Here is a 20,616-nt window from a genome sequence, read left to right as displayed (position 1 = left end):
ATTTTGTTTTTTAATTATTTGTGTTCAGTACCTGCCTGCATCATGCCATGTCTGGCCAGGACTGACAGTACCTCTCTTCTGCAAAAACAAATTAGCCTGAAAACTAAAGAAATGATGCTTACTATGGTTCTTACTGCACTGGAATCAGCACAGCTGATAAGGCTTGGCGAAAGTCTCCTCAGAAAAGCAACCATGTAAAAATGGGACCTTCCCATTCACTGTATCTGAGTCACCTGTTTACTGACATACATGTGTTTTGCTACTGTTAGTTCTCTGGGCTTTTCAGTGCTATCGGTGAGCATGCTGACTTTATGCTGCCTTAGGTATCTCCAGGGACAATGCTGGCTAAGTTCCAGTTACGGAATCTTTTACTGGTAGTGATGTAAGATGCAGAGGTTTGGTCTGAGCACAGGATTTGGAGCCAGGAACAGCCAAGTCTTAATCTTACCTCTGCCACTGGTTCCTTCTATGACCTGGAGCAGCTCATTTAACTTCTCTGCCTCACTTTCATCACGGTAAGATAAGATCATGGGGTGCTGTCAGGAGAGCGCTTTGAAGATGAAGATGCTGTATACATGCTAAGTCAGGGGTGGGCAAACTTTTTGTCCCGAGGGCCACATCTGGGTATGGAAATTGTATGGCGGGCCATGAATGCTCACGAAATTGGGGGTTGGGGTGCGGGAGGGGGTGAGGGCTCTGGCTGGGGGTGCGGTCTCTGGGGTGGGGCCTGAAATGAGGAGTTCAGGGTGCGGGAGCGGGCTCTGGGCTGGGGCAGAAGGGGTTGGAGTATGGGGAGGGGGCAACTTCATCTTTAAAAAATATAAACCACCCTTATTATAGCAACAAGCCTAGAATACTAGGTACTCAGGTGGTCACCTGTAGGTACTGGTTGAGAACTAAGCAGGCCTGGACCAATCCGTTATTGGCAGGCCAATAAGATCATCTGCTTTAAAGCATTCGCAGTGCCCCGTTGCTTAACAGCTCACTGAGACCAATGACTAATGGCAAGTCTATGCTACAAAAATAAGTTCACCGAAGTTACATCGATGTACAGCCACTGCAGTAATTGCATCGCTTTTGCATGTCCACACTGAAAGGCAACTGCAGTTGATGTAAGTAACTCAGTGTCTATACTGACGCTGCGTCGACCTAACTGCCTCGACCCAAGCGCTACGCCTCTCGCAGAGATGGAGTTATTAAGTCGGTGTGGTGAGCGAGTTACATCGGTGGGAACGACATTTTAGTGTCGACACTTACAGAATTAGGTCAGTGTAAGCTGCCTTGTGTCGACCTAACTCTGCAATGTAGGCCGGTCCTAAATTATCCCAGGGTGCGCTCATGCCCCTGCACTGTTTGAGCACTGTGCCATTAGCTATACAATCATTAACCACGGAGCCAATCGCATAGTTAAATAGGGCGGTTGTTGCAGAAAAAGGTACTTGAGCAGCACTGGGGGGGGGAGGGAGATCCATATCGCCTCCAAGTAAAACCCCCTCTGACCGCACACCCTTAGTTGTCACCTACCACCCTGTATTGGAACCCACATGGGGTATCAACTACAATCCATGCTCGATGGGGACCCCATCTTGAAATCAATCTTTCTTAAACCCCTTCTTCTGGCCTTCAAACAACCCACCAATCTCTTCAAGCTCATCATCAGAGGCAAGCTGTCACCTGTGGGCGAACATTTTTCACAAGCAGTCACTCTATATCTGACCTCTCAGTCCTCATCCTCAAAGGAAACCTGCACAACGCTTTCAAAAGAATCACCTGGGAGCTTAAATTCATAACGTTGCTAGACACTAAAAATCATGGTCTCAATGAAGACACCGGATTTATGGTTTATTGCAACAAACTGCAATCCACTAACCCCCCTTTCTGTCCTGTGATTATAGAGGTGTTAATGGGCCACTTCTCCTTGAATGGTCCCTTAGAATATGTGCTAACTACTTATGCTAAACTATTTGTTGGGTCTTGTATTTAGCTCTGACCCTCTCAGTACCTTGCCCTGGCCTGAAGAAGAGTTCTCTTGTAGCTCGAAAGCTTCTCTCTCTCCCGAACAGAAGTTGGTCCAGAAAAAGATATAACCTACCCCGCCTTGTGCAGCTGAACATATTTGCAGCCTGAGGTTAAAGGAATAAGCACAGTAGTTTAGTGCACTTATGATATTTTGGTAGCACCTTGAAACTCCAGTCGTTCATAGCCCCATTGTGCAGTGTGCAGTACAAACGCTGCCTGTAAATATTCATAGTGGAAATATTTCAAAGCCATATTTGTAAGATTTGAGTCATCGGTGCTTGCTGAGGACATCTTGTGTCCTTTCCAAGTATGATGCTTTTAAGCCAAACAGTATTTTTAAGTTACCTGAGCTCAGAAGAGCATCTGAACTATCACTAAGACTTTGTCTACATTATCACTTTTGTTGGTAAGGGTGTTAAAAAAACTATCCCCCCGACCGACATGTTTTACCAACAGAAGCGCTGGTGTGGACAGCCCGATGTCGGCAGGAGATGCTCTCCTGCCGACATAGTTTCCGCTGCTCATTGGGGGTGGTTTAATTATGCCGATGGGAGAGCTCTCTCCTGTTGTCATAGAGCGGCTACATGGGAGACCTTACAGCAGTACAGCTGTGCCACTGTAAGATCTGTCATGTAGACATCGCCTAAAGCCTGCAGATTGAGCCCCGAACGGAAGGACGCGTCTGACTCAGAAGTAACTGAGTGGCTGTTCTTCAGACTCTCCAGAAAATGAGATCTGGGACCAAGCCCAAGCAGGAAAAACAAAAGTTCAGAGAGTAAAAAGGCATCAAGAATTTTCCAAGAAAGCATCTAACTTCATGGTCACTTTTCTGCCCACCCCACTGAAATCCTTTTGGGCTGTAGGCAGCCAGGGGTCAGTGGTTTGAATACAGAATTGGAGCCAGGAGCTCTTGAGTTCTAGCTTTGGCTCCAACACAGACCCCTGTGTGACCGTAGGCTAGTCAGTAAGCTTCCTATGCCTCAGTTTCGCCAGCTGCAAAATAGGATTGTTCTCTCACTTGTTCATTTGTGAGGTCCCTGGGAGGGGCTGGATAGGGCCCCCGTTTTCTTCTTTTCCTTGCTCTGGTCATAGGGTATATGATCTCTAATTTGGATGAAGGGAGTGGGACTTAGTGCTGTTAAGATCTCACTGCTAATCAGTGACTCATCCCCCAGGGAGTGAGGAATAGGCAGCCTTTTAGTGATGAGATTTTTGTGCATGTCCCCTCTCTCCTATTCCTTAGCCTGCCTTGCCAGCCATCATTATGTTATCTATTTAGACTTCGGTTTGGTGGCAGAGTTATTCTGATTCTGCTGTTAGGCCCTGTCCATAAAATCAAACCAAGAATCCACTGCAGCCTCCTGTTAGCCGGGGTGTCTGTAACGCCCTGGTACACACACACACACACGACCTTCGCACCCATCCCATGTGTTTCACCAGCACTGGTAATGTCGATCATTTGCGCTGCTTGGTGTCCGGCTAAGAACTGGGGAGGGAAACATTTCTGGACCTTAATACAAGAAAGTCTGAGTTTGTTTCAGGCTGAAGAGGGGAGAGAGAGCCTGTTGTGAATGACTGATATATTTTTTGGTAAGGCAACAAGAAGGTAAAAATGTGGGGCCTCTCAGCATTCAGGGTAAATGTCACTTGCACCCCCTGCGTTATGCATGAGGGAGTGCTTGTTAAAGAAATGGCCAACTTCATAGAGAAGGTGTCCTCTGCAGAACAGTGCCAGCTCTGGTGCATTAGCGTTTTGTTTAGTACGTTGATTTTGACAGTGGCTGATGGGAGGAAAAGGCATGGCTTGAAGAGCCTGAGGCCTGGTCTACACTGGGGGGGGCGGGGGGGGAATCAATCTAAGTTACGCAACTTCAGCTACGTGAATAGCGTAGCTGAAGTCGACATACTTAGATCTATTCACCGCGGTGTCTTCACTGCAGTAAGTCGACAGCTGATGCTCCCCCATTGACTCTGCCTGCGCCTCTCGCCCTGGCGGAGTACCGGATTCGACAGGAGAGCGCTTGGCGGTCAGTTTATCCCATCTAGACTAGATGCGATAAATCGATCACTGCCCGTCGGTCCAGCGGGTAATGTAGCGAAGCCCTAAGAATCTGCTTGATATCAGGGAAGGGAGAACAGCTCCTACAGCCAGAATTTGCCTTCTTATTTCATAGCTTGAAAAAGGCTTCAGTGTGGGTTGTCGTCCTTTGCGATAAAAAGGTAATGTCTGGAAGCGCAAGGATCGGCTTAGCCCGGCTTACCCTGCCCCCCAGGGTGATACCTGCTGTGGCTTCCAGTCTGGTCGGAGCTGCAAATCTTCATCGCGACATCAAGCTTCAGCTATTGTAGCTCTACGGCCTCGTACCACGGGCAGTCAAAGACGTAGGAGTGGCTTTTGGGGAAACAACTGGATGATGCTGGTATTTCCGTGTTGCTGATTCTGAATGTGGAAGGGAGGAGAGTCTGTACAGCTAATGGTTTGGGGCAAGGAGCAGTAGGAAGGCTCAAAGCATGTATAACAGGGAGTTGGGGGGAGCTTGGGGGCAGACAGGTGTGATGGGCAGAGATCAGCTCAGGAGTAAATGAGAAATGGAGGGTTTAGATGAGGAGGATGAGCTGGCTGCTGAATGTGGGCTCCGTCAGTGGTTCTGTCATGTTTCCTAATGGAAACATCCCAGTCTACAAATAGCTAAATTGGAGCCGTACGTCTGGATTTCAAACCCACCTAGGGGATTTGGGTGCCCAGCTCTCTTTAACTTTACTAGGATTTGAGCGTCTGGGAGTGGGGGCATGTGAAAAGTTTGGGGGCCACTGCCTTAGGTGGCTTTGAAAATCTCTGAGGAAATGCTCTAGAGATGGCTCCATGTGTAGACTTGGGCCCCAGGCAGGGTTAGATGGTGGTGGCTGTTGAAGCCGTGTGAACACTAGTGCTCCTGTCATTACTCGTGCTCACAGAGCGGCACTGCTGTTAGGAAAGGTGGGAAACTTTTGACATAACTCTCTAGTGCAGAAACAGCCACTGTGTGCCCTGGTATGAGGCCTTGGACTCAATCAGCTTGATTGGAAAAAACGGTTAAAAAGTAGGATTTAGGCTTTTCGTCATCGAGGTTGTGGGTCCAATTCAGTGCTTGGTCCCAATCTCCTCTTTCTGGGGCTGGAAGTACTTTGGGGATCATAGACATTAGAAGTGGGTCATCCACTCAGTCCCCCAGGTGCTGGGGCAGAGGTGTATCTGACGGGACACTTTGTGGTGCATCCACAGCAGTGAGGGCCACATTTTCTGCCTGTGGGAGACTATGCTCTAACGCACGTCACTCTCGAGACATTTTTCCGGGGAATTAGTTGAAAACTTTCCCATTTAGGGCTCATGGATTAAACCATTTTTACCCCCGTTGGATTGAATAATTCCCTTTTCCATGGTGTTCATACACCCTTCAAATGTCCGTACAATGACGCTCTGTCGACACATGCCCCCACCTCTTAGTCATTGTTTAGCTAAATCATATATATCAAACTCATTTGGTCTCTCCTTCGTTTCAGTCAGTCCCGCTGGCCCCTGACCGTTTTTCTTTGTCTCACAACCAAAAGGAGCCCAATGTTCTCAGCTGCTAGGGGAAGGAGAGGGCTGAGTGTCCCTCACCCACCAGCCGCTGTACTGCATTGGTACGTTCTAGTGGGGAGTCTTGTCCAAGCCTGCTCATCCAGGGACGTGGTTGTAGCTTGGGGCAGCAAGCTGGAAAGGAAAGATATAAAATTAACATAGCACACTTTAAGTGGACTAAAAGCTGGCCTGCTGATAGGTCTCAAAATGTAATTGTAGGCAGGGAATCATCATCCAGTTGGGTGTGTTTCTAGTGGGATTCTGCAGGGATCTGTTCATGACCCTATGATATTTGATAAATGATCTGTAAGAAAATATAAAATGATTCTGGATAAAGTTTGCGGATGAAACAAAAAGTGGGGGAGTGGTAAATGATGAAGCAGACAAGTCACTAATACAGATCAATCTGGATCACTTGGTAAGCTGGACACAACAAACAATATGCATTTTAGCATGACTAAATGTTCTTAATCTAGGAACAAAGAATGGAGGCCATATTACAGGATGGGGGAACACTATCCTGGGAAGCAGTGAGTCTGAAAAAAGACTTGGCGGTCATGGTGAATGATCAGCTGATCACAGGCTCCCAGTGTGACGCTGCGGTCAAAAGGGCTAATGCAGTTATTTGTTGCATAAACGGGAATCCTGAGTAGGAGTGGAGAGTTTATTTTACCTCTGTATTTGGCACCGGTGCAATCCTGTGTCCAGTTCTGGTGTCCACAGTTCAAGGAGGAGGTTGATAAATTGGAGAGGGTTCGGAGAAGAGCCAGGAGAATTATTAAAGGATTAGAAAACTTGCCTGATAGTGATTGACTCAAGGAGTTCAATCTGTTTAGCTTAACAAAGAGAAGGTTATGGGTGACTTGATCACAGTTTGCAATGACCTATATGGGGAACAAATATTTGATAATGGGATCTTCAGTCTAGCAGAGAAAGGTCTAACACGATCCAATGGCTGGAAGTTGAAGCCAGACAAAGTAAGACTGTAAATAAGGCGTACGGTTTTAAAGCTGAAAGTCACTAACCAGTGGAACAATTTCCCAAGGGTCCTGGTGGATTCTCAATCACTGGCCATTTTTAACTCAAGATTAGATGTTTTTCTAACAGATCTGCTCTGGGAATTATTTGGGGATGTTCTGTGGCCAGTTTTACACAGGAGGTCAAACTAGATGATCATAATGGTCCCTTTTGGCCTTGGAATCTGTGAATCTCAGTGTTGCAAATTTCAAGTTTGCGATATTTGGCGTCTGTCTTAAAGCTCAAGCTCCTGGAGTCATTTGATTAAATTAGGGTGACCAGGTGTCCCGATTTTATAGGGACAGTCCTGATTTTTGGGTCTTTTTCTTAAATAGGCTCCTATTACCCCCCACCCAGTCCCGATTTTTCACACTTGCTGTCTGGTCACCCTAGATTAAATGGATGCTGAGAGTCTCTCTCAAATAAATAAATAATACAAAAACGTTTCTCACCGTCATGGTTGTGGAGAAAAGCCTGCAAATATGACCCAAGTGTGATCTAAAGGCTCAGAACCCAGAAGACTAAAGAAAAAGAACCTCAGTTGATCATTTAAAGAAAATGTCATGATTGTCGAGAGAGTCTCGTGATTTTGGGGGCCTGACTCCTGATGATTGAACGTTTGGGGCAGGCAGGACACTGATCCTAGTGGCAGGGATGGCGGGAAGAAAACCCTAGTATTCCAAGAGCCAGCAGCTTAAGCTGGCATCATGTCAACCTTTTCTGCAGGATTCGTTATCTTGTGGTGCATTCCCTTGTTCCCTTTTGTTCTTCCTTTGAATGATGCTGAGTGTGAAAGTCTGGGATTCCCCCCAACTTGCACTTTCTCTGCTCCTTTCCCAGGATATATTTGTTTAAATGAATTTAACTGGCAAGTGTGTGCGTGTGCGCGTCTTCTTCCAGGTAGTTATGGCAGAACTAATTTGGTGCTTGCTGCTGCACAAAGGGCTCTTGAACAGGATTGACTAATACGCAAAGTAACTTGCCTCAAACCATGTGCTGCAGTATTCCACACCGTGTGTGCGCGCGCGCATGGACGTGTTGGATGACCATTCTTCAGAAAGTTAGCACGGCCTTTGATCTCTCCCCCCCCCCTTTTTCCCCAGTTACTGACCTCATTGTCTGTCTGGTGTGTGTGTTGGTCAGTTTAGTCGAAATTAGCTCTTGGGGATAAGACCTGTGAGCTCATCTCACCAGTCGCCCCTGGAGGCCAGTGCAGGGCTGCTCAACTTGAAAACCGCTTTAGTTAAAATAATTAAGGAAGGGAAAAAAGACAGATCTGTTAGGTTTGCACTGTCCAGGCTCTGACCCTTTTCCTAGTTTAATTGCCCTGGAAAAGAGGGAGAAACAAGCTTTCTAAAAGCTCAGATTCTTCCCTGTCTTTCCACCCCCCTGCCCGGAAACTTGGAGGCATCAACTCTCATCTGTCAAAGTGTAAATCAGCAATTAAAACACAAACAGTGAAATGCCAAAGATGACCTGAAGCACAAAGCAACTGACAAACAAGTCCGGACAAATCGGCGGATAATTTATAAGCATTGCCCTAAAATCTAATTATTTGGCAATTCGAATTTGCAGCCGGCCAGGGCTGTGCAATAAATTTAACCCACCATAAATTATTTAGGAGCAGCCCGTGGTGTAAATCAAAACCATGAGTGTTTGTTTAAGAAATAAGCTCTTTTTTTGCATAAAATGACTTTTTTCTTCGAAAGAAAAACAGTTGAACGGACTGCGCAGCCATTGAGCGTGTGTCCCCTCGACGGAGCACCCTCCTGCCTCTGCCCCCTTTGGAAGGTGTCGGGGGGGGGGGGGGTCTGTGTCTGAGCAGAAAGTTCTGTCCTTTTTCTGACCAGAAAAATCCTTTCCCCTCCTAGGCAGCACCCACTTGTTTTTATTGCATTTTGAAGAGTCAGCTCTAATTTTTCCTGGCATCTTTTATCCTTTGTGTTTATTAAACTTCTTCAAGGGGCGGAGTGGGGATGGAATAAATTGTACTCCAGAGTAGTTTTTGAACTCAATGAGCAATAGTCTGTAACATAAATAAATAAATAAGAGGCTTTGAGCATGCCCCGCCCACTCCTCACATAGACACTTGGGTTAAAGGGTTTGACGAGCCTGGAAGATCTTGCAGTGTATTTTATTCTTGTAATCTACTAATGTTAAGGTTCCAAGAATCCAAGATTATGGGCAAAGGATTCCTCTGTGAATAGCAGTGTAACTCTTGCTGTTTTGTTTCTAGAACCAAGAGATTTCCCCATTATGGGAACACGTTTAGTGAGTGTAATTGTTTAATTTCTTTATTATCAACAGAATTAAAATTACTAATTTCCCCTTCCCCCTCTTCCTGCATCCCTATTTTGGTGTTTTAGGCAAGAGGTTTCACGTAGTGAGAGTGAAGCAGTAAAAGGCTGAATTTATAGAGGTGATTTCACAGGCCCTCATGAATTTTCCTAATCCCTCGGAAGAGGAAATCCTTGTTAGCTTTGGAATCAGCTAGTTGTGATGCAGCCTACCAGCTGTTTCATAGAGAACTGTCATGGGACAGGCAGGTTATTCTGAGTGCTTGCATGTAGTGTCTCTCTTTTGGGGTGGCTGGGAAGGAGGGCAAAAATTATCAGTGCGCTGTCATGCAGTTTAGTTTAAAGAACTGCAGACTCATGTATATGAGCAAACAGATTTGGTAACAGGATATTTTTAATTTTAACTTTTCCCACATTTGTATATTAGCACTGTGTGTGTGGGAATTGTGGTGTCTTTTCAGACCTGCTAAAAATTTATTTTTAGAATCTCTTTGTTTCCACAATATAATTGCAAATCCCTGTGCCAGTGATTTGGAGCTGTGTGCCAAAGACTTTCCCCATTCAAAATGTATTCAACTTTTGATGATAATGGAAAGGCAAATAAAGAGTGTGTTATTTATCACCAGCAATTTGAATTCCAGGTTTCCTTTCAAGTTGGGCTACCCTGCTAAATAAAATATATAACTGCAATGGGAATGGGCGTACACAATGGATTGTTCGTATTCCTGGTAGAATATGGCTATTTGGAAATTGCAAATACCTCCAAAACGATTCCAACTCATTCAGAACTCCTTATCGTGTTTACATTTACTAGTTCAGCTTTGGCGGTGAGAAATCTATAAGAAAACAGTTAAAAAAGAGATAGAGATGGGAGAGATTGATACTGGTAGAACTAGATCTGGGAGACACTGAAGTTGGCATTAATGCTACCTAAGGTCAGAATTAGATGCGGATGTGTGTGGTGATCCCTGGGCAGTTTTTAAGTTCAGCCAAAATGGACCAATTTCCATTGTACCTGTAATTGTAATGTTTCTCCCCCAAAACCGGTTTGACAGTGTAGATGTAACCTGGCCCTGCAGTTAGCCAGGCCAGCTGTGAGAGTGTATGGGTGCCCGGCTGCTTTTCTGAATCGCAGTCTGTCAGGGTGGAGGGAGGATTGGCTCACCATTTCATAAGAATTACTAATGAAATTCTAGATCTGTAATAACATTTTAGATATCTAAAACAAGCCATATGCTTGGTGGTTTTTTTGTTTTTTTGTTTTAAGTGGAAACAGATCAACTTTAAGCCATACATTCTTGGTAATAGAGGACTTTTTTCCTATTTATATTTGATAGATATTTTTGTTTCCGCAGGAATGTCAACTCCTAATTTCATGATGCATCATGGGCTTAAGAAAATTGAATTTAATAAAGGCAAAAGATGAATGGCACCTTTAAAGGCCCCAACACTTGTCTTTATTAGTAGGACAAACTGCAGGGTCTCCGAACACTGCTTCTCTCCAAATGAAAGTTTAAATGAAAAGTACAGCGGTGTCACAGGTTAAATTTCATTGCAAGACTGGCTAACATTGTTAGTGAGGAGTGGAGCTGATTTCATGGGGCTGGTATCTGTTGCCTTAGATACCAGCGGAGCAAACATCGCCAGAGACTGGAAAAATCTCCATTCTAGAGAGCATTCAGATAAACAGCCTTTTGGGAAGGTCCTCGCCACTCCCTTGAAAACTGACCAAATAAGCCAAAATAAACCTGTTAGTCTTTCTCCCAAGACATCCAAGTAGCTAGTCATTTTTTTTTCCTGTGGCCACAGATAGCATTACATTTTCCAGGTTTTTCAGTTCAGCTTTTTATTTTCCCAGTCTGTTTTAATCCAACCCTCCTGAAAGAGATTTTTGCCTCTGGTCTGGAAACAAATGACAGACACCTTTGTGCATCAGCTCCTTGGGCAGCACCATGCGAGGCTCTCTTTCAGCCTGTCTTCACCGCCGGGCACTTGATGGGCTCCTCAGGAGCAATCCGTTCCCCTAGGACTGCTCTCTGCAGGGCAACACACACACAATCTGTGGCTCTCTCTCCGTCTGGGAGAGAGCCATCTCTTTTCCCTTCATCCTGTGATGGAGATACCCCTTTGGACAGCAGCGCCTCATGTAGAGCCCAACCCTAAAAGGGGTGGCGCTTCCTTGGCTTCCATTGAAGTCAGTGGGGTCTGAAGGGGCTCGGCCCTTTGGAGAGCGAAGGGGTCCTCGAGCTTGGGAATGGAAGGCTGGCAGGTAGGAGAACACTAGCTGTTAGCTAGCCCTCCCTGTAGCAAAGGCTACAAAATGCTTTCATTGTAACTCCCTTCTCATATATGCCCAGACTTGCTAAAACATTCTCCTCCTGAGCCGAAACTCGCAGTGCTGGGCGTCTGCTCCGCCATGATGGTACGGAGGGAGAAGTCGAGCCACGTGTGTTCGGCCATTTCAGGATTACGTGAGGGGGGAGAACAAAAGCCCATTTCTGACCACCAGTTTTGCTTTTCCGGGTGATCATTTAAATGGCTGAATTTATTGAGTTGAGATTTAGAATGGGACTAGGTCTGAGTGGTGTGTGGGACCTTTGCAAAATCTGAGCAGTGTTACCTGAAGCGTATTTACAGAGAAACTTTGAGCCTTTATGCAGTGCTGAGGCAGAGAAATCATGCACTCCAGAATCAGGAAACAAAATTCCTCCTGCCCCACTGCATGTTTGTAGTGTGTCATGTGGCAGGGTTAATGTTGTGGGGGAGCCATACGCTTTGGCATTCCCTGCTGCTGGATTTCTCCATCTTAACCTTGCATTAAGGCTAAATGTTGCGCTTATTTCTTCTTCTGTTCATTTGACGTGCCTTTCCCACGTTTCCTACCCCACCCCACAGCCTTCCCTGTGTCTGCCCCCTTTACACCCCCTTCCCCCAAGTCCTTGGATCAGGAGCTATCAGGAGTCGTTCATGGTGTAGCAGTGTATTCATGTACACTATATGAAATGGAAATCGTGTTGTGTTGTTCCCTTTCTCCCAACCATCCCCCCTTTCTCCCTTTGGCTTTCAGCGTGTGGTGATGTCATCATGTCGTATTTATGACCTCACAATAATTTCCGTGCCTGGGTCACTGGGGTTGCAGCCGGGGCCTGAAAGCTATGTTAACCACTCTGCAGTGACTGCATTTTCCACATGCTAATTTTACTCGCAAGAGTTGCCTTTTATTTATTTATTTTGTATTATTTATTTGTCTCTTCCAGATGTTTTCAGGCAGTTTTTTGTTGTTAAACTAATTCCATTCATGTTTTAAAAATTTATGAAAGCGCTAATAAAAATGTCAAAGTGGTAAAAATGTTAGCTTTTGCTGTGCTTTGATTAAATTTTGCAAACTGTTTTTGAATATTAAAAAGCAATATTTTTTTTATTCTCTCTCTCTCTCTCCCGCTCTTCCCCGTCTCCCCCTCCAGTGATTTGAGAGGCTTGTTGCATGGTTATCACTCAGTGGGCTCATTTGCACTCCGGAACCCTGGTGCCATGCATCTCTATTAAATAACAGAGACAAATTATTCTTTAAAGACACCAAACAAATTGTCACTTCTCTTACATTAAACTTGGGGGGAGAAGAGGAGGGGGACAAACACAAAGGATTTTATCGCCTTTATTCAGGGGTTGGATCTTTTAATTTCATATATATTTTTTAATAATTGAGAAATCCATCGTAACTGGCTTTGTTTAAACTTTTTATGAACAGGTCCATGTAAATTTTTGATTGCTGATTAGTCCTATAATTGAACGCTCCTGATGAAAAACATTTCTATTTCCCTATCAGCATAAATTCGCTGTAAGGAATAAGCCGGGGTTTGCTGCAGGGCTCTGTACCGTAAAGGTTGCATTGGTGAGGGAGCTCCTGGTTCATCCCAGCATTCTGTGCATGGTGTGGCCTAGCGGTCCGGGCTGTGGGAGAGCACATCGCAACTTCAGCTCCAGCCTCTCCCAGCAGGAGGCGCTTTATGCAATTGCATAATGTCCCATATCCTTCAGAAGAGCCCCTGGTGAAGTTTATGAAGTTGGTCTCTCTGAGTACTGCTTCTGGATTGTACTGGCTAAGTGACAATGGGTCTGCTGTATGTGGGTAGTGTTTTGAGAGAGGTGGCAGGCTGACTTTCTGCGTGAGGGTGATCAGATCCTGGTGGGAAAATTTGGGATTGTTGTGACTTAGACAGGTACTTGGCAGTAAGTCCTTGCTGCCTAGTTTTGGCAGCCACCGTAATAAACTGCAAACTTGTAACCCTTCCTAATAGCAGTGTTGCGACCCCATTCCTTCCTGGGTGACTCTCCTGCTTCCTGTGCACATTGGGCCTAGCTTTTACCTTTTCAGAGCTGTGTGCCTCTTCTGAAAATGGGGAGGTGCCATCTTCCCATAATGTATTGTTTGCATTACCATGGTGCCTAGGAGGCCCAGTCTGGACCAGGACCCCACTGCGCTAGGTGCTGTCCAAATACAGAACAAAAACATGGTCCCTGCCCTGAAGAGCTTGGTTTGGGTCTTCCCAGCTGTCGTCTTTTTATAATAACTGTTTTTCTTTTGTACCTTCTTTCAGGAAATCATTGAGTTCCCCATTCTGAAGCTAAATGGCAGGACGATGGAGATTGAATCCACCTTTCACATGTATGTGCAGCCGGTGGTGCACCCTCAGCTTACTCCCTTCTGTACAGAGGTAAAGCGCGAAGGACGCACAGTGCTCCAAGAGTTTCTCTCTAACCAGGAAGCCGGTTTACCTTTTGCATGGGGTCAGGGTTAGTGCATCATAGAGCAGGTTGAACTTAAATCGTCACTCCAACTCCGTGCTGTTGAGTCTAATAATAATTATTTTATTATAGTCGCTCTTGGAGCCCCAGTCCTGGACCAGGACTCTTTTGTGCAAGGCTCTGTACAAACATTGTTAAACTCTTTTGTAGCAAATCTTTTGTTTTAACTAATAGACAATCACAGTAGACAACCTCTTTAATTCTGTGGTTCCTTAATGCCATCAGAGGTACCGGGGCCCTCTCCAGAGAGCAGTGAGAGGGACGTGTCAGACTGTTGACACTGTTCCAGTCCAGTGGTTTGGTGTGGAAGGTTAAATAGAGCATGTTCCGAATGGAAGGAAATAACGCTGTGCTGCTGTGTGATTCGAGGGATCTGATGTCATATCCCATGAGCTTCACTGCTGTGGGTTGATGTCGCCAGAACCCCCCTAACCTTGTGATAAGACAATTTTTAAAAACTTAAAAAAAAAAAAAAAAAAAGAGAGAGAGAGTCCTGTGGCACCTTAAAGACTAACAGATGTATTGGAGCATGAGCTTTCATGGGTGAATACCCACTTCACCCATGAAAGCTCATGCTCCAATACATCTGTTAGTCTTTAAGGTGCCACAGGATTCTTTGTTGCTTTTTACAGATCCAGACTAACACGGCTACCCCTCTGATTAAAAAAAAAAAAAAAAAGATTCTCTTTCCAGGATATGACTGTGTGTTCTTGTTATCTGATTACTGTCACCACTAAGGGCCGTTGTTCCCCTAGTCCATATCCACCTCTTCCCAAATGTTCATAATGATAGGATGCAAATTACACGGGGTTCTGAGTCATGAGATCCTTGGTCTATAAAAGGAAGAGATTTGTTGTGTTCTCTCTCTCTCTCTCTCTCTCTCAGATTGTTTAGTCTGCAGAAGAGAAGAATGAGGGGGGGTTTGATAGCTGCTTTCAACTACCTGAAAGGGAGTTCCAAAGGGGATGGATCTAGACTGTTCTCAGTGGTACCAGATGACAGAACAAGGAGCAATGGTCTCAAGTTGCAGTGGGGGAGGTCTAGGTTGGATATTAGGAAAAACTTTTTCACTAGGAGGGTGGTGAAGCACTGGAATGGGTTCCCTAGTGAGGTGGTGAAATCTCCTTCCTTAGAGGTTTTTAAGACCCGGTTTGACAAAGCCCTGGCTGGGAGGTTTTAGTTGGGGATTGGTCCTGCTTTGAGCAGGGGGTTGGACTAGATACCTCCTGAGGTCCCTTCCAACCCTGATATTCTATGGTTCTAACTGGCTATGTATTGTTTGGAAAGAGGAGTAAGGTGTGGGGGGTATGATAGCGGTCTTCGGATACTTGAAAGGTTGCCCCCAAAAAGATGGAGAAAAGTTGTTCTCTTTTGCCACAGAGGGCAGGACAAGAGGCAGTGGGTTCAAACTACAGCAGAGCAGAGCAGATTTAGATTAAATCTCAGGAAAAACTTTCTCTCTGTAAGACCAGTAGGACAATGGAACAGACGCCTCAGCAGGTTGTGGAAGCTTCTTCACTAGAGGTTTTTCAAAAGGAGGCTGGATCCATCTGTCTGGGATGGTTTAGACACAACAAATCCTGTCTCTTGGCAGGGGATTAGACTAGATGACCTTTATGGTCCCTTCTAACCCTATGGTTCTAAATTATGTTCCTTTCACATTTGGGCTGTTCTGGTGTTACATGGTCTACTGGCTAAAATATTGGACTGGGTTCTATTCCAACTCTCCTGTTAACTCTGTGTGTGATTTGGGCAAGTCATTTTCCTGCTGTGTGCCTCAGTTTCCCCTTTAGAGGGATAAAGCTTACTCGCACTAGTAAAATACATTGAGATCTATGAATGGTATAGGCGCTCCTCATATCCCCTACCTTCCTTTCTGCAGGCACTAGGTAACTGTAGTTCTCATCACCCAGCAAGATCCAGAGTTTGATCCTGCCCCACTGAAGGCAATGGTAATTCAGTGGCAGCAGGATCAAGTGCCCATAGTACTTGTACTGTGCCTCTTAACATATTGTCTGAATGATTAAAATAACTTGAAGACTCTGAGTAAGCTCGAAAGCTTGTCTCTCTCACCAACAGAAGTTGGTCCAATACAAGATATCACCTCCCACACCTTGTTTCTCCATTCTGCCAGGCAGAAAACCCTCTTCAGAGACAGCTAATCCCTCCTCTTTTTCCCCATTGTTAAAACAAATGCTCTTTTATTCACTCTCCCATAACTGAAAACCAGCCAAAGGGATTTTGTTCAAACTTTCCAAAAAAAACCTAAGCATTGAAAACGGAATCCCACGAGCAGGAGTGCTTCCAGAATTAAACCATGTGTCAATATGGGGGTACAGCGGAAACACATTTCAACTGCAATAACAGCTTTCTGGGCCACTACTCTGGCTCTGTGTGTTTGCATGTGAGAGAGAGAAATCGATAAACAGGCACGGGCTATATATTTAGAGGGACGTTGCCTCATGGATTTGGGCCCAAACTATAGGTTTGTACAGATTGATCTAAATTTGCTAGAAATAGTCTCATGACGTTTTAAAAGTTGCAATAAAAAACGTTTTGTGAGGATTCAAAACATTCCTCTGCTTCCCCTCCTCCAAACTAAACATTGCAATAGGGTGTTATTGCATGAGTGCCCAAGGGAAACTGACTGTTCTTGCTTCCCTGTCCCAGCTGAGTGTAATCGAATGCATTACGTGAACAGATTATGCTTTCCTCTTTGGGGCAGGGTCTGTCTGGCGTTGCGTTCGGAACACACCTCAGGTGCTTGGGTGGCACCACGCTCAGGCTTGATGCAGGGATCGCTGAGGGAGGTTTTCTGGCCTGTGCGATGCAGAATCACAGTGGTCCCCGCTGGCCTTGGAACCTACGACACAGGACACACAAATACATTAGACTTTGAAAAATTCTTTCAGTATAAATAATCTGAGGTTTTGTAGAGAGCATGGATAAAGAAAAATGTATTGACAAAATGGCTTTTGTTGTGGTATGGATATAAACCAGCTCCTGGAGATAAGTGTAACCTGAACCCTGTGTTAGGCACAATTCTTTGTGCCTTAAGAGATGTCAGGTTCTCAGCCCTTTGCTCTGATCACCGAGACAAATCCTAAAGGGGGACATAGCTGCCTTGTGGATTGATCGCCACCTGGCTCCATCTTTAGCAAGGTCTTGAAATTGGTGTGGCTGGATATTCAGTTTAGGTCCATCACTGGTGATCTTCTCCCCCTTCCCCCAAGTTTTTGTGCTGACCAGCCGTGTAGTCACATTTCTGGGTGAACAAGAAGTTTGGATACAGCAATCTTCCTTCAACCAAGAGGAGTTCCTGTTTGCAGCCCGCCCTTCCCTCTGCTGTCATTTCAATGTTCTTTACAGGTGATTTGTCGATTCCAAGGCCAACGAGGATCATTGTGATCAGCTAGCCATGGTGCCCTTAGCCTGTTTGCCAGAAGCTGGGAATGGGCGACAGAGGATGGATCACTTGATGATTCCCTGTTCTGTTCATTCCCTCTGGGGTACCTGGCATTGGCCACTGTCGGCAGACAGGAGACTGGGCTAGATGGACCTTTGGTCTGACCCAGTCTGGCTGCTCTTACGTTCTTATCTGACCTGCTGTGTAACACAGGTTGGAGAACTGCCACACAGTAATTCCTAGAGCAGATCTGTTAGAAAACTTGACCCCTGTGCACAAGGGCTAGGCTCACCAGATGGGTGGTGAAGGAGGCCTGGCACTGTCGTGGGATCTTGTGGATAGGGGGCAGAGCCCCCTCCGTATTTCTGTGGGGCAGCCAGAGCCCTGAGAACATAGCTGCGGGTTGGACAAGAAGTCTGTAGTGCTCCCCCTCCTGCTGCTGGAGCTACTAGCTCTTATCAAGCGTTCGTCTGAACAGCTGTGTTGCTTAAAGCGAGCTTTCAGCGCTGTTTTATGTTGTCCGAAAAATAACCCATTTTGCTAAATGCCAGTAAAGGGCTTTGTCTAGGCACCTCTACTTATAAAGGATGAGATTTATTGGCCTCTTTGTCTACAAAGAAAGACCAGGCCTGATGATCAGATTGTACACCAGAGACAAGTGCTTATGTAATCAGCAAACTGTCTTGGGGTGGAAATACGATGGTTTCTGAGATAAACGGCGGAGGGAACACTGCGGCGTTCAAGTCTGCCATGTGCACGGCTCCCCTATCTGCCTGCCCTCTGCTCGCTGCTTTCCCAGGGGAGCAGAGGTGCATGGTGCTTACAGGGCTGCGTAGGTAATTGTACACGCATCCCTGCCTCTCTAGAGTGATCCAGAGGAAAACCTTACACCTGGGGCGGGGGGAATTAAAACGGGCTGGCAATCTGTAGTGCTGATCCCGAATCAAATGAGTATGTGGGGCAGGGTCTCCGTAGTCCCTTTCCTTAAAAATCCCCCACCGTTGCTAACAAAGGTGGAGCTGGAATAGCGTGAGCTGCACTGGGAGAGGTCAGAAAGCCCCAGTGTAGACAGGGCTTGGTGGCGCCTTGCTGGCCTTTTCCTTAGCCCCCACTCCCCAAAGGTGACTTCACCTCTCGGGTGTGTGAGCCTGAGCTGCTTTTAGCCCTGGTGTCGATGCGGAAGAGCCCGGATTGGAAGTTATAAAACATGCCGATGTGCTGAACACCTGGCGGGTGGCTGCCTCCGGAGCGGGCCCGAGGCTCACCTCTGCTGCCGTGCGACTGAGCCTCCGGGTTAGGGGAAAAGTAAAGGCAAAAGCCAGCTGGGGCAGCAACTCGTCGTTTCTCCTTCCAGCAGAGGCCCTGTGTAACACAGCAGCCAGCGGTGCCGGTGCAGAGGTTAAAAGGTGGGGTGTTGTAAGGAGCAAGTTGGATTCTGCGGCTTACGCAGCATTCCTGTTGCCTTCTCGCAGATGGCCCGGCCCCTGGAGAAATCCCCGGAGTATGGAAGTGCGGGTGGAATCTGTGGACCCTCTGCAGATGAGACTTAGCTCTGCCCTGCTCTGCGCTCATACCACTTCTATGGGAGAGGATAATCCAGTGAAGACCCCTCCCATCCCCTTGTACCTCTGTCAGCATCGCTGGGTTCTGTTTCCAGCTCTGACACTGCCTCACTGGGTGGCCTTGGTCATTAACTGCCTCACTCTGTTCCTCAGTGTTCCTGTCTGTAAAATGGAGATATCTGGTGCTCAGATACCACAGTGATAAGGGTTGTATAAAAACCTAGACTGATAGCATGGAGCAGGAGTGGACAACCTGAGCTTGAGAAGGAGCCAAAATTTACCAATGTACATTGCCAAAGAGCCGCAGTAATACGTCGGCAGCCCCCCATCAGCTCCCCCCCCAGCTCCTCCCACTCACTGGCAGCCCCACCAATCAGCATCTTGCCCCTCCCTCCCCGCACCTCCCCATCAGCTGTTTCTCGGCATGCAGGAGGCTCGGGTGTGGGGGGAGGAGCGAGGGCACGGCAGGCTCAGGGGTGGAGTAGGGGCAGGGCCTGTGGCAGAGCCAGGGGTTGAGCAGTGAGTCCCCCCCGGCACATTGGAAAGTTGGTGCCTGTAGCTCCAGCCCCGCAGTCGGTGCCTGTACAAGGAGCCGCATATTAACTTCTGAAGAGCCGCGTGTGGCTCCGGAGCGCCAGGTTGGCCGCCCCGGCATGGAGGGTGAAGAAGGATTGTTATCACTCCTCTGTAGATCCGTGTTTGTGAAACACATGCTGGCCCCGCTGGAGGAGACCAGTGGTCAGTCTAGTCCCGTGTTTTGTTTCTGACAATGGCCAATGCCAGGGGCTTCAGCAGAAGGTGTTATTCCCAGCCTCCCTGCACACACGCTGCCCTTTGGTAGGCTGTTCTGTGCTGCTCAGCTCTTTAATCAGAGACTATCAGGGTTGGAAGGGACCTCTGGGGGTATCTAGTCCAACCCCCTGCTCAAAGCAGGACCAACCCCCAACTAAATCATCCAGTCTGAGTGAGGCCTGGTCTACAGTAGAAAATCAGGTTGGTTTAACTGTGTTGGTCAGGGGTGTGTGAAATCCCTACCCCATAGCAGCGTTAAGTAACCTAAATCCCCGTGTAAAATTCTTCCCTCTTCTACCGCCTCTTGGGGAGGGGAATCACCTGTACTGACGGGAGAACCCCTCCCGTTGGCGTAGGTAGTGTCCACACTGACGTGTTCTAAGCCCTGAGAACACACACACACTAATGAAGTTATCCTTGTAACGCCCCTGGGTGGGGCAGCATCATTACCTCCATCTTCCCAATGGAGAACTGAGGTATGGCGCTGGCAGAGCAGGTCTCTGTTCAGGCAAAGTCCCCATGTCTTGACTGATCACATCGCTGGGATCAGTCTGGCTCTCTGGTGGGTTACTGTTGCTTGTGGCGAAGTGGGAATGTTCTTGATGTGTTGTTTGAATACTGAATGAGGAGTGTTGACCTGGGAAGGTTGCAGGGGAATCTTGCTGGGACTGTCTGCATTGGGGAAGGGAGGATACCTGAGCATGTAACCTGAGAGCCCAGGAGGGGCGTTGGAGGCCAGGTGACACCTCTGCCTGGGAAACTGGACAAAGGACACAAAGGCCGGGGGAGGAGCCGGGGGAAGGCCAGAAAGGAGTCGGCTGGAGGGAGTTTCAGTTTGGAGCTGGCTGGGAAATGGAGAGGGGCACCCCGATGGGGCTTGGGCTTCCCAACAGGGCTGTGGCCTCCCTGGGGCCCCCAGATGGACCTGACTGAGGGGGTCCTGTTGTCTGTAGCGGCAAGACCTGTCTTGGACTGTGTTCCTGGCATCTAAATAAACCTTCTGATTCACGGTGAATCGCAGGAAGCCGGGGGTGCAGGGCCTGGTCTCCCCCACACCCCGTGACATTGCTAACATAGGGATTGGAACTATAAGAATGTGTTTACTGTTTAGACTTC

At 46.9% G+C, this 20,616-nt stretch overlaps 1 protein-coding gene across 6 annotated transcripts in view; it reads left to right on the top strand.

Annotated features, from left to right (window-relative positions):
• Positions 1–20,616, top strand: part of ERI3 (ERI1 exoribonuclease family member 3) — a 216,894-nt gene that overhangs the window by 17,991 nt on the left and 178,287 nt on the right. For all 6 annotated transcript variants that reach the window (XM_045026467.1, XM_045026469.1, XM_045026470.1 and 3 more), the window contains exon 3: positions 13,533–13,649. In XM_045026467.1, coding sequence (XP_044882402.1) covers positions 13,533–13,649 — 117 coding nt within the window. The remainder of the gene's footprint in view (positions 1–13,532; positions 13,650–20,616) is intronic.

Source organism: Mauremys mutica, chromosome 8, assembly GCF_020497125.1.
Source record: "Mauremys mutica isolate MM-2020 ecotype Southern chromosome 8, ASM2049712v1, whole genome shotgun sequence".
Classification (NCBI taxonomy): domain Eukaryota; kingdom Metazoa; phylum Chordata; order Testudines; family Geoemydidae; genus Mauremys; species Mauremys mutica.
This window is presented reverse-complemented; position numbering and strand designations above follow the sequence as displayed.